The following is a 14,001-nucleotide window of genomic DNA, read 5'->3' as shown; positions in this document are numbered from 1 at the left end:
CCCGATGCGGGGCTCGATCCCAGGACCCTGGGATCATGATCTGAGCCGAAGGCAGACGCTTAATGACTGAGCCACCCAGGCGCCCCTTACTCTTTACTTTTTATTTGGGCAAAAATTTAAGAGTCTTATTTGGTTTGCTGGTTTCCCAGACAGAAACATGATTCATTTGTTTAACAAATGAGCTCCTACTGTGTGTCAGGTGCTGTTATACCTGCTGAGAATATAGCAGTGGACAAAACAGACAAAAGCCCTGAATGGAACTTACAGTGGAAGGAAACGGAAGCACAGGAGGGAGTGGGGGAAGTCATACATAAGTAAACACTTGGACTGCAACCTGCCTATTTATTAAGAGCCTTCACTCATAAAGGGAGTATGCTTCAGATATTTGCAGTGGTTGATAATGTGAAACCTTTATTCATAAATAGCTAATTGAACCACTAATGTATTTGGGGATTTATACCTATTAACTCTTCACGCTTTGATGCCATTTGTTAGAGTTGACTTTGGAGGCTGCCCTGAGACATGCCTTTTCCTTAACATTTATTGTTTTCAGACCCACTTGCCCTATTGTATGGGTGTTCTTTCCTTTTGAGCTTATGTCAAGATACCTGTGGTTCTGTCAAACATTCCAGGTTGTAAAACGTGAATACTTTTCTCTTAGAACAGAAGGCATAAAGTTCTGGGCTCAGAATTTTTTAGGGTCTGGTTTTCTTGATTTTACAAGGAAATGTTCTTTAAATTCTGCCACAGTGTTCAGGTTCCTGACTCTTACTTCCTTCTATTCGTGTCATTTAACAATTTGGAGGTGAGAGGATGGAGATGGGTAGGCAGTGATGGGGAAGAGCAGTGTTTGTGGAGTTCTTATTTAGTTGCTCTCTTGACCATGTTTTTTAATACCCTGCCCCACCCCCAACATTCCCTTTAACTTGTTTCTTTCCATAAATATTTCACTGTTTTAAGATACACTATGTGACCATTGTAAGTGTGATGGTAATATGAATGACATTTTTTTCATATTTTCCTTAAGTTTTTTTTATGGTACTTGGAAATCTAGTAGTTTACAGCTAGATTGGGGTTGAATTATTTCTTATCTTCAGTTATTTAAAAATAGATACTGTATTCCTCCTTCCTATAAGGAAGAGGAATTGAAAAAATTTGACATATAACACTGTAAATTTAAGGTGTACAACATGCTACTTTAAATACATTTATGTATTGTAATATGATTGCCATTGTAGCAGTATTTATCACATTATAAAATTATAGTACAGTATTATCTATATTCATTATACTGTGCATTAGATCCCTCTGGCTTACTTAGTACTCATTGCAAAGTTTGTGTTTTTAAAACGTCAGTCTTACTCCCCAAACCCTATCCCCATGGTAAATACCATTTTACTTTATGTTTTTTATGATTTTGACTTTTTTGGATTCCACTTGTGATATACAGTATTTGTCTTTCTGTGTCTGACTTTTCTCACTTAGTGTGATGTGCTAAGCCTAAGATCCATCTGTGTTGTAGCAAATGATAGGATGTCCTTTCTCATGGCTGAATAATACTCCATTGTATATATATACTACATCTTTTTTATCTGTTTATCTGTTGATGGGCATTTAGGTTGTTACCATATCTTGGCTATTGGGAATAATGCTGTAGTAAACATGGGAGTGCAGATATTGCTTCGAAATCCTGTTTTCATTTCCTTTTGGTATATACCCAGAAGTGGAGTTGCTGGATTGTATGATAGATTTATGTGTAATTTTTTGAGGAGCCTCTATATTGTTTCCTATAGTGGTTGGACCAATTTATATCCCCACCAGTATTGTACAAGGGTTCCATTTTCTCCACAGCCAATGTTTATTTAGCTTCTTGGCTTCCAAGCTGTTGGTTCTAGAATTATGGACATGTGTGTCTGTACTTTGTTACCTGAAATTCCTTATGCAGAAAATTTTTTTTTTAAGATTTTTGTTTATTTATTTGTCAGAGAGAGAGCACACACACAAGCAGGGGGAGCAGCAGAGGGAGAAGGAGAAGCAGACTCCCCGCTGAGCAGGGAGCCTAATGCAGGACTCGATCCCAGGACCTGGGGATCATGACCCGAGCCGAAGGCAGCCGCTTAAGCGACTGAGCCACCCAGGCGTCCCAAGAATGACATTCTTGAATCTATTTATATGATTCCAACTATAATATGTTTTTAAAGGAAAGAAGGTTCATGACACATCTCCATTCTCCAGTCAGGTTTGACTGCTCTTTGTCTGCTGCAGCTGCTCACCGGTGCTGATTGCTTTTGGTGTGTCTGTTGGTGGATGGCTGTGTGCTGCCAAAGAATGCCAATCCAAGTAGTGATTGACCCTTCAGCAAACTATTTTTGGGTGGTACAGAGTGTGGTGTATGCAGGTAGAGGTAGGGTGGGGTAATAACTTGATTTGGTCAAGCAGTACCCACAGGCTCTGTGCACGATGATACCCCCTTCTACCGTTATTCACCCGGCTGGAGATTTATTTGGATTCCCAGGCTTGTTTTTGTGGAGGCTAGCACCTCCTCAGAGGGTCAAGCTAATTATCCATAACTTTCATTGCACGTCATTTTCATGATGCCAACACCTACAATCAACTTCAGGGATTAGAACTTCTGGTTTTTGGAGGTTAGAAAATGAGAAAGGCGAAGAGAAGGGAAGTATATCAGCATTTGAAGCTAATTCTTCAAGTGACTTTCTGTAGGTTCCTCCTCCTGGTTTTATTATGAATACCTTGAGAATGAAGTTTCCTGTCACTGGATTCCCAGTCCATTTAGAGTGTGAGCTTTTAGTAAATGTCTGTTGTGTGCCAGGGACTGTGCTAAGGATCACTGAGTGAATAAAGCATTTAAATAATTTTGGGGCATGATCACTTCCAAGTAAGTGTTTATACAAAGTGTTGTAAGAACACCTGGGCTTTAGGTGTACTGGCACAAGGAAGGCTTTGCAGAATAGAAGGCATTTTAGCTGGGCCCTGAACACAGCAGCCATTCTCCCAGGAGAAGGGAGTGGGAAAGACCATTCCAACAAGAGGGAACAGCCTGAGCAAAGGGCTGGAGGCTTGCAAGTCAATGGTTTCCAGAAAACCAAGGCAGCTGTTCCTGGAAGACAGCAACCAGGCAGGGATTTTGCTGGTGCTGAGACTGGGAAAAGAGATTGAGGCCAGATTGAGAAAGATCTGGTAAGGAGCCTGGACTTTTATCCTGGAGGCAGGAGGCATCCTTAGGAGGAGCACTTGATCTGTTTCTAAGGAACATAGTAGCTGAAGGTATGGTGGTAGAGATTAAAAGATGAGGCTGGGCAGAAAACCAGTTCAGCCACTGCAGCCATAGCCCAGCAAGATGTTCAGGTTCAACAACTGTCTTGGCAGTGGTGCCAGTAATGAGAATGGTTCCAGAAACATCCATGAGAAATACTCAGCATGACCCTGTGACTTATTAGCTGTTGGGGAGAGGGAAGGAAAAATGAAAGGGGAAGTGGATGTTACTAGTGAAGATGGAAGTGATGGCTTAAACCACATTTGGAGCCTCAGTAGGAGAAGCAAGTTTTTTGGGAAGGAAACTCAGAGCTCAGTTTGGGGTGTGTTGTTAGAAGTGCTTTGTGGCATGTGGGAGGAAAGGGTTATTAGACACTGGACTTCAGGACCTCAACGGGCTGGACTTTTTTGCCCTCCCAGGGTCCTCCAGGAGGCCTTGGCCTAGGCCTGTGGCCTCCAAGCCAGCCAGTGCTCAGGTCTGCCCTGGAGACCCTGCCCGGGTATGAGCAACCCAGGACAGATATTGCCTGTTCACCTGTGTACCCCTAGTGATTACCGCAGGCTTGGTACTTAGGGGCCCACTCAAGAAATGCTTATGGAAGGCATGAGCAAGAAGAAAGGCTGTGACTGAACACACCGCCATGTACCATGTCCTGGAATATAAAGGCAATGTTTGAGCAGTGTGATTATTCCAAGGAAGTCATTTTGGTTTTTGGTATCATGGTCATATATATACTACAACTTTGCATTTATCATTCTGTTTAGAGCAAAACTAGAATCCCCTCACCCCCAGGAAGGGAAGTGGGGGTTGAAAATATTTTCATTTGCAAAATGATAGATTTGAATTCATAAAAACTTTTCTGTGGAGTATAGTCTTACAAATCAAACAGTCTTCTATTGAAAGCTTTGTAGTTTGATCTGATTAATAACCCTTTAATTTATCTGTAGAATTGTGTGTGATGGACACAGAATTCACCTTTTGGGAAATCACATTATCCATTGGTCTTTATTTTAAGCTCATTCTAAATCATTCTGTATTTTCATTGATAGTGGGGTTTTCATACGGTTTTTGATTTTTTTTGTTTACTTATTTAATATATGTTAGAGCACGTGGAAAAATCTTCCCAAAGCTCTCAGGTACGTTCTCACATTTAGTTTAATTCAATACTACTGGTTGCTAAGTGGGTGTGCAAAAGGGAAGACACGGACTTGTCCTCAAGCTACCTAGAATTATGTTTTGGAGGCAGTATGTGTGCATATGAAGTATTCAAGTAGCAAAATAAGATAGTATGAGCTATCAAGGAGAGTAGTACAGACCTCCAAGTTGGCATTTAGAGGCAGGAAAGGTCTGTGTGGATCAGAGACATGGGGGAAGTTTCCAAAGAGAGGCTGCACAGATCCTTGAAGGCTGACCAGGGTGTTTGCTCCAGCAGGAAGGACAGTGCTGGTGGGATGGGAACAGCATATTGTCCTACCTGAACTTTGTCACCTCAAACCTCTGTTCAGGGCAAATTCAAGGTAACAATAAATTGTAGTAATAACTGTATTAATAATGCCCCTTTTAGTGGCTTCCCTGAAACTATCTGATGCACCTCCTCTTTTAAAGTATGGTACCCTTTGTTTTGGTTTTATTTCTAAAATAGACACTTCTGTAGATTAAAGCAACTCTGGAATTGATTTAAGTTTTATAAAACTCTTTTTTGAGTTGTCAAATTACTGGAATGATTTTTTCAGTTGTATTAGTGGGCATGTTTTTTCCCTAACCTTATGCTACCATGTATAGGTGTATCAATCCATTATACTAGATAATGCTATAGTAACAAATACCCCGAAATCTCTGGCTTAAAAGTAGCAGACCTTTATTTCTCAGTCATGTTACCTGTCTGTTGTGGGCCTGCAGTGGGTGGGTGTAGAAGCTGTTCTCTCTTTGAGAAACTTATAATTTAAAGAATTTAGATAAACTGAACAGCTGCCCTCATCAGCTCCAACTCCCTCTCCGAGCCCTTGTTGAACATCTCAGACCCACTCTCCTCTTCGCGCCCTGATTCCCCATCCTCCCCATCTCCGCCATCCACCCAAGAGGCCTCTCCCGCTGGTGATGTGGCTGCAGGATCCCCCTTGATGCCAGAGTTGGGCTCCCCACAAGAACCTGGGAAGTCCCTGCCACCTCCAGCCCCACTGGGCCTGCCTCCGCCCCAGGAATTTGGCCAGGGGAACCCATTTATGCTCTTTTTCTGCCTTGCCATCCTGCTGGAGCACCGTGACCACATCATGTGCAACAGGCTAGATTATAACGAGCTGGCCATGCACTTTGAGCACTTTGTGCGAAAACACCACCTGGGGCCCGTCCTTCACTGGGCCAAGGCTCTCTTCGCTGATTACCTGCAGTCAGAGCTGTGGGTCTCAGAGGAGGGGGCCAAGGCCACAACCCCATCTTGATCAGACTCCTTCCAGCCCACCAGATCTCTGGTTCTTTACCACGAGGGACTGACGTGAGACCCCAGCTCCCTGCCTGCCAGCCCTAGATCTGCTGGAGTGCAGGGCCCTTTCTCCCCAGGTCTGAGAGTATGGGGCTCTGCCTTGGCACTGCCCCATGGAGGCCATGGCCTCCTGTCAGTTTATGTTGTGTTGTTTTTAACAACTGTACTTTGCACACATGAAGGTCACTGTGGTCTGTGTAAAAAAACAGAAAAAAAAAATTTAGATAAACTTATAATTTCATGTAAGAAGCTATATATGGAAGCAGCTGCCCAAGCTAATCCAGCCTTCAGCACTTACTGCTTTTCCTTACCACCTCCTGTTTCTCTGCTGAAGTAAGGTGTCCAGGATTAGGGTGCCACCTAGTGGCTAGCAGAAGATACTTCTCCCCACCCTTTTCACCACTCACAACTTGGTTAATTATGGTGGCAGAAAAGCTTTTTCAACATATAAATATTCCCTTAAGCTCTTTACTTTTCATCTCTCTAGTCAGGAAAATGTCCGTGAAATTTCAAAATAGGTTTCCAGACGAAAATCAGTTTGTATAGAAGAGATTAAGATAAGGGTATTTGCCCAATAAAATTTAGAGTATTGAAGTACTACATTTATAAAAATTTAGTGATTTTTATATTTCAGGGAGCCTTCAGAGGTGCTGTGGGAGCCACTATGGGAGGGAGGGATGGAGCGGGGGAGGCTGGGGCGGGCAGTGAGACTCAGTAAATAGCCAGACAGAAGAATATCCGCCCTGTCTCCCACCTGTCCCCCAACATACTGAGGCAGGGTGACAGCAGCAGTGAGAGCTGACCTTCGGTGAGTGCTCAGTATATGCCAGGCGCTGTCAGGATGAAAGAAGGTAATCAGTCAGGAAGACAGTACACACCTGTGCCTGTGTGCACCCATACACTCACATGCACTTTGTGGTAAGAAGGGGGAAAACGTAGATGAAATTCTAACTTGAATCTCTAGTTTTTGGCATGGATAAACTCAGGAAAACTTTGAAAGATGAGGTAAATATAGTCAGGTAGCATATACAAGAGCTCAGAATGAGCCCATAATAATTTGCATTTGCTCTGCTTTATAAATTAAGAAACTGGCCCTTTTAGGAGAGTCAATTCAGCAGAAGGGGTTCACTGTCCTAGATTAGTAGTTTCCAGTGCTCTCCCCCACCTTTTTAAGCTATGAAAGCCTCTTTTCATAGGAAATTGAATGATACAGAGTTAGAGCATGAAACAGATGTGGTAGTGTGGTGGGAAAGCCTGTTTGTAAAACATGCTGATGTTTGTGATCATCTTAGACTGATGATTTCTTTGAAAGCTTTGCCCCAAAAGGTGCTTTTCCTAATGGAAACTGTTCAAGCAGCCCTGTCAAAGACACTCCTCTTAGGTGTGGGGCACAAAAGCTGTTTGGAGACCCTGCTAGCAGGCTTGCTCTCTACCAATCCCACAATGTTACATTGCAGGGTTTCCCCCAGTATAAGGAGATTGGTACTATTCTAGAAAAAAGGTCACAATTGGTTACCAGTTATGTTTTGTTTGAAAGCAGGACAATCGAAAACATTTGAGCCAGCACTGAAAATGGGGAGATTTCATAGAACACTTGGGGATTCTGGCCTCTTAGGAGATCTTGCTGCACTTGTCGATATTGAGTAGTGGCTGTGGCTTTTGGATGGGGCCTGAAATGTCCCATTTACCACAACTCCACCACTCCCTCTGTTTTACATACCTGGGTTCTTCCATTCATTTGGGAAGTGTGTCTGGCCTGTTTACATCTCCTTTTGGTGATCATAGGCTTACTAGTTGATAATCTACATAGAGAGCTAGAATTAATCCATAAACATACATAATAGAGATTTTTTTATTATGTTAATCACCATACATTACATCAATTTTTGATGTAGTGTTCCATGATTCATTGTTTGCGTATAACACCCAGTGCTCCATGCAGAACGTGTCCTCCTTAATACCCATCACCAGGCCAACCCATCCTCCCACCCCTCTCCCCTCTAGAACCCTCAGTTTGTTTTTCAGAGTCCATCATCTCTCATGGTTCACATACATAATATAGACTTAAGTATGTACTATACATTATATACATTTAAAGGTTAAAGATCAAACTGGGAATTTAGAGAGGTCTCTTCTCGGAGGCTCAGTTTTTCTACATGTAACCCTTTTGTTATTTTACAGTTACAGTTATATTCAGAGGCCAGTGTAGCACTTCTAAAACTGAATAACCCCAAAGATTTCCAAGAACTGAACAAGCAGACAAAGAAGAACATGACCATTGATGGAAAAGAACTGACTATAAGTCCTGCATATTTATTATGGGACCTGAGTGCCATTAGCCAGGTAAGGGATGCAGAGATTCTTTCTAAACCCTGATCAAGGGTTTAGATTGTTAAGGATTTATTTATAAGTCATTATATTAGAAGAAGGAAGAAGACTTACAGAGAGATGAGTTGATCGGAACTTTTCTAATTTTCCAGTCATTGCCACTGGTTAATATTAACTGAAGTGACCTAGAATCAGATCCAAGAACCTTCTCTTTTAAAAAGTGCAAAAGAAATGTTGAGTATTTATGTTGTTTTAAATATGCTGAGTGTTTTGCGTTTTTTGTAATGTTCAAATGTAGGACTCAGTCTGCCAGAGCACCCTGAAAGAAGATTGGGCAGAGGGGACAGCCAGGAGGAAAGGTGTGACTTAAGTGGTATTTTACATTTTCATGTGTGAAATGTTCTTCTCAGTCTAAGCAGGACGAAGATGTTTCTGCCAGCCGTTTTGAAGATAATGAAGAACTGAGATATTCACTGCGATCCATTGAGAGGCATGCTCCGTGGGTTCGGAATATTTTCATTGTCACCAATGGGCAGATTCCATCTTGGCTGAACCTTGATAACCCTCGAGTGACAATAGTCACACACCAGGTCCATGACTTTCCATATATCACAAGGCTTTGGTTTCCTTTTCTGTCCTTCACCTATCCCTCATTTCATTCCCCTTTACATCACCCTCCCCACCTCCATCCCCTTCGATTCTTCTACTCATCTCCCTTCCTTCCTTCCAAAACCGAAAACAAAATGAAATAATTCTCATCCACCCTCTTTCTCTCTTGCCTTTGTTGTTGTTTTCTTAAAAGGATGTTTTTCGAAATTTGAGCCACTTGCCTACCTTTAGTTCACCTGCTATTGAAAGTCACATTCATCGCATCGAAGGGCTGTCCCAGAAGTTTATTTATCTGAACGACGATGTCATGTTTGGGAAGGATGTCTGGCCAGATGATTTTTATAGTCACTCCAAAGGTCAGAAGGTGAGTGCCTAAGAGGAAGGGATGCCTAGCTTAGAAGTCACTTAGGAGTTATCAACAGATCAGGAAAACAGTATACATACTACTATATATACAGTTTGGGTCAAATAAGCATTTTTTGAGTGCTGAGCTCAGGAGAGTTAACAATTTGGGAGGAAAAAAACTGCTCCTTAGTAGTTATTTGCTTCCCTACATTGTCAGACACCCAGAACCCACCTTCTATATTTTCTACTATGACAATAGCAGAGAAAGCAAAACCACTATGAAATACAAAATCATGGTTAGAACATCAGCACAATGGCCAAGATAAAAAGTGAGCTCAATTTTCTGCTTACAGACATGGATGAAATTTTATGTAAGGCAGCATTCTCATCGTGGCTTTGAGAGGCATGATGGAGAGTGGTTATGAGCACAGACCTAGGAGCCAACAGTTGAGGATGGTCCTGGGCAATGATTTGATGTGTGTTCCCTGTCTGCATAGTGGGGAAACTAGGAGTACTCCTGTGGCCCTGTTAGAAGGGTTCAGTGAAAAGTTGGAGAATTACCACCATAAACTTCTAAGTTACAGAAGCCTGCGACTGGAAATGCAAATTGTACAAAGCTACTTTTCCTTTTGCTGTTTATGCCATCCCAGTGTGCTCGTTCTCTCCTTCCCCTGTTCAGTTGCCTCCTTTGTGTTTGTAGGGCTGCCAAGGTGAGCTGTGGCTTGGCAGGGGAGACACACAAAATCAGTAACTAGGGATAGTGATTTCTGTGCCAGCAGGTGTGCCCTCGGTGGGAAGGCATGGGGGCCCAGGAGGTTGAAATCAGACCGGGCTAGAGAAGAATTCCCATCTGAATTGAAGTGAACTTTGAAGAACAAGTAAGAGTTAACTAGATAAAGAAAGACATTCCACATAGATGGAGCATGCAGAGGCATGGAGTGTATTTTTTTTAATTAAAAAGTTATGATGTACCAGCTCACTCATTTTGGAAAGCAGCTGAGTTCACAACTTAGAACACTGCTAATAATTTATCACAGGACCTTATGCACAGAGATAAGGATACTGAGGCTGCTTTTCTCAGCCATGAGACAAGATTATAGGTAAATACATCCAGGAATTAATGACAGTTGTCACAGAAAAGCAGTGAATATGTGGTATACTTTCTACCTGCTTTGGCATGCTTTTGTACTTAAGTCTGACGTGTTGCTGTTTTATTTCAAAATAGATTATAAACTAATCCATGAGTTGAGTTCTTGTCTGCTTTCCTTGAGTAATGAAAAAGAGTAAATGTGCTCCGTAAGAATCATCGACAGAGCAGGAGTCTAAACTACTATAGCAGACAATGTAAAATAGGCCACGTGGATGCAGTCAGCCAGCCCAGGGAGAATCGTAACCTTTACTGGAGGCTCAGTTTCTTTTTTTTTTAAAGGAATCCTAATTTGAGATTAAAAAGCGTCTTTTATTTTCTTTCTGGCTCTGTCACAGGTTTACTTGACATGGCCTGTGCCAAATTGTGCTGAGGGCTGCCCAGGTTCCTGGATTAAAGATGGCTACTGTGACAAAGCTTGTAATAATTCAGCCTGTGATTGGGATGGCGGTGACTGCTCTGGTAAGGATGTGCTCGCATGTAATTTATTTATGTTTATGGACTTTTTTTCCATTCTTAATCATCACTGAATAAGTACAGTGACTTAAACATTCCTCATGTATGAAAACAATACATACAGTAATCCACAGATTCTGGAGGTAATGACTAGGGTCCCCATGTGGCTCAGTTTTTTCATATTCTTCCTTGTTGAGGGCATATTCCCAGGCTGACCCTGCACTTGAAAATACCTTTTATTATTTAAAATATGAAAATCAGGAATATCTTTAATTATGTAAACTCAAGAGCAAGAATCACTCTAACTGGTTCTTCTAGGAGCTCACAGCTGGTGGCTTTCAGCAGCAGCTTGCTGTCAGTGAGTAAAGAGAAATAAAGATCTTATCTCTTCAGCATCTCCGCTCTCTTTCTTACATCTCTTACCTGCATTTGTTGATAATAGCACGTTTTTACATTTATTGATTGCCTTTCAGTTTATAAAGCATTTAAATTTATAAAGCATTATCCATTATCCACTTGAATTTCTTAGTGACCTAAGGAGGAGAGAGTATGTGTACAGATATTATCATTCCCATATTCCATATGCAGAAGCAGATTTGAAAAAGTGCTGAGTATTAGAAGAAACAAAAGTTATGTTCTGTCTGATGTACTTTTGAAAAATGTAAGCAGCCGCAGTGAGAGAACACAGACATGCCAAGATCCGTGCAGTCCAGAGACCTGTCCAGAGACATCAGCCCCTAATAGAACATTAGCATTTGATGATGAGGTCGGCACCCCATATTAGAACATGTTCTGGCAGTTCTGACAGGCTGCTCCACACACACCTCTACATGCCCCTGTGGGCAAGTTTATAGTTCAGGGTTGCACAGCTAGTAAGTGCCAAGGCCTGGTCATCCCATGCCCAGTCCTCTGTCAAGTGATGCTCCCTTTTTAGTTTGTTTTCTTCTTAAGGTACATGAAATTTTCTGGTAAACAATGGGGTGAACCTTTTCTGACCGAAATGCTGGCATCAATCTAGATAGCACTACTGAGAAAGAAGGAACTGTCCTTTTTCCAAGATGATAAGCACAGCAAGATTCTGTCTTCCTCCTCCCTCTACAGGTAACAGTGGTGGGAGTCGCTATGCTGCGGGAGGCGGAGGTACCGGCAGTATTGGAATTGGACAGCCCTGGCAGTTTGGCGGAGGACTAAATAGTGTCTCTTACTGTAATCAAGGGTGTGCGAATTCCTGGCTTGCTGATAAGTTCTGTGACCAAGCTTGCAATGTCTTGTCCTGTGGGTTTGATGCTGGTGACTGTGGACAAGGTATATTTAACACGTAAAAAGATATTTAGAATAAGGGGATCAAAGTCCTTGATAAGTAGAGGGAGGTTTGTATTGTTGTTACTTAAAGTAATTATTCTCTATGAATCCCTTGCCCATCCTTGCATCTAAACTAGCTGTAAGTGAAAAGAGAGGACACAGATCTTTAAAAAACAGTAGACACTAGAGCTGCATCTTTTCATGTTATTGCTCCAGTCTGACTTACTTTGTACTAGGCAGATATACTTTCGTTGAAAATATATGGCAAAGGTTTAATTTAGAAACAATAAAAAGAGACCAGTAATACACTAAGAATGGTTTAAATGCTGGATCTTGTTGATCACTTATCCCTGGAGGTCATTTTGGCAGATGGTTGTATTTTTTCAAATGGACACAAAGTTGAGAGTTGATCAGTGGAATTTGCCATATCTCTGTAGTGAGTTAGAGTCAGCATTCCACGTTGATAACAGTGATTGCTTCAGATAATAAAATGAGCCCCATACCAGCAGCTCTTATATTAGAATGTTTTATTCCTAAGTCAATTTAAAGTCATTCTTAGAAAGTGAAAACTCAAACCCTAAGAATTAAAGGAAAAGGAGGGGAAAATGCCTCATTTTTAAAGTCATGTTTGTGTTTTTTCCTCTAGATCATTTTCATGAATTGTATAAAGTAACTCTTCTCCCAAACCAGACTCACTATGTTATTCCAAAAGGTGAATGCCTGCCTTATTTCAGCTTTGCAGAAGTAGCCAAAAGAGGAATCGAAGGCGCCTATAGTGACAATCCAATAATTCGACATGCCTCTATTGCCAATAAGTGGAAAACCATCCACCTCATAATGCACAGTGGAATGAATGCAACCACAATACATTTTAATCTCACATTTCAAAATACAAACGACGAAGAGTTCAAAATCCAGATAACAGTAGAGGTTGACACAAGAGAGGAACCCAAAGTGAATTCTACGACCCAGAAGTCTTACCAAAATTTGGTTAGCCCCACAACACTTCTTCCAGAGGCGGAAATACTGTTTGAGGATATTCCTGAAGAAAAACGCTTTCCAAAATTCAAGAGACATGTTGTTAACACAACAGGAAGATTCCAAGTGGAGGTGAAAATTCCCCTGGTAAATATTTCACTCCTTCCCAAAGAGGCCCAGTTGAGTCTCAGTAACTTGGATTTGCAACTAGAACGTGGAGACATCACTGTGAAAGGATACAACCTGTCCAAGTCAGCCTTGCTCAGATCATTTCTGAGTAACTTACCAGATACTGAAGTAAAAATAAATCAAGCTGTAATAAGAGATGAAAGAAATGACAGTGTAGAGGCCCCACTGGAAAAACAGGTTCACAAAAGCATCTTGCCGAATAGCTTGGGAACATCTGAAAGATTACAGAGGTCGACTTTTCCAGCAGTGACAATGAAAGTGAATGGTCACTACCAGAGTCAGAATCCACCCCCGGACTTAGAAATCGAAGAAAAATTTAAATCTGAAATTCTGACCCAAAAAGTAAGAGGCGGAAGCATGTCAACAGAAAAACTCTCATCTCGGATTGTTCCACTGGAAAAGCAGATTACAAAAGAAAAGAAAATCACAGGGAAAGAACAAGAGAAAAACAGAATGGAGGAAAATGCAAAAAACTACATAGATAATAATGAAGTACTACCTGGAAGAAAACTGCAGCATTATACAGACAGTTACCTGGGCTTTTTGCCATGGGAGAAAAAGAAGTATTTCCAAGATCTTCTTGATGTAAGTTACATCCAGCTTTATTCTTTCCCATGCTCTGGGAAAATAAATAACCTTTTAAGTAAGTGATAATTATATAATAATAGGTACCATTTATTCAGGACTTTCTGTGTCAGTCATTAAACTAAATGCTTTTTCTTACATGGTTTATTGCCCTAATACCCCTAACAAAAATACCTTATAAGGTTATCTACTATCATGATCCCCATGTCACAGTTTAGGAAACAGCCTTAGTGTGAATGAGTAAGGGAGTTAGACCGGGGCATGCCCTGAGTAAGTAATAGAACAGGAGTGGTATCTTATCTTCACTTG

At 41.4% G+C, this 14,001-nt stretch overlaps 1 protein-coding gene across 1 annotated transcript in view; it reads left to right on the top strand.

Moving 5' to 3' along the window:
• The window catches only part of GNPTAB (N-acetylglucosamine-1-phosphate transferase subunits alpha and beta), a 73,311-nt gene that overhangs the window by 43,092 nt on the left and 16,218 nt on the right, over positions 1–14,001 (top strand). Inside the window, exons 8-13 of the mRNA XM_078076477.1 lie at positions 7,935–8,096; positions 8,492–8,671; positions 8,884–9,054; positions 10,521–10,644; positions 11,740–11,943; positions 12,587–13,692. Coding sequence (XP_077932603.1) covers positions 7,935–8,096; positions 8,492–8,671; positions 8,884–9,054; positions 10,521–10,644; positions 11,740–11,943; positions 12,587–13,692 — 1,947 coding nt within the window. The remainder of the gene's footprint in view (positions 1–7,934; positions 8,097–8,491; positions 8,672–8,883; positions 9,055–10,520; positions 10,645–11,739; positions 11,944–12,586; positions 13,693–14,001) is intronic.

Source organism: Halichoerus grypus, chromosome 6 (genome assembly GCF_964656455.1).
Source record: "Halichoerus grypus chromosome 6, mHalGry1.hap1.1, whole genome shotgun sequence".
Lineage (NCBI taxonomy): Eukaryota > Metazoa > Chordata > Mammalia > Carnivora > Phocidae > Halichoerus > Halichoerus grypus.
The sequence above is the reverse complement of the archived record's forward strand: the minus strand, read 5'-3'. Positions and strand labels throughout refer to the sequence as shown.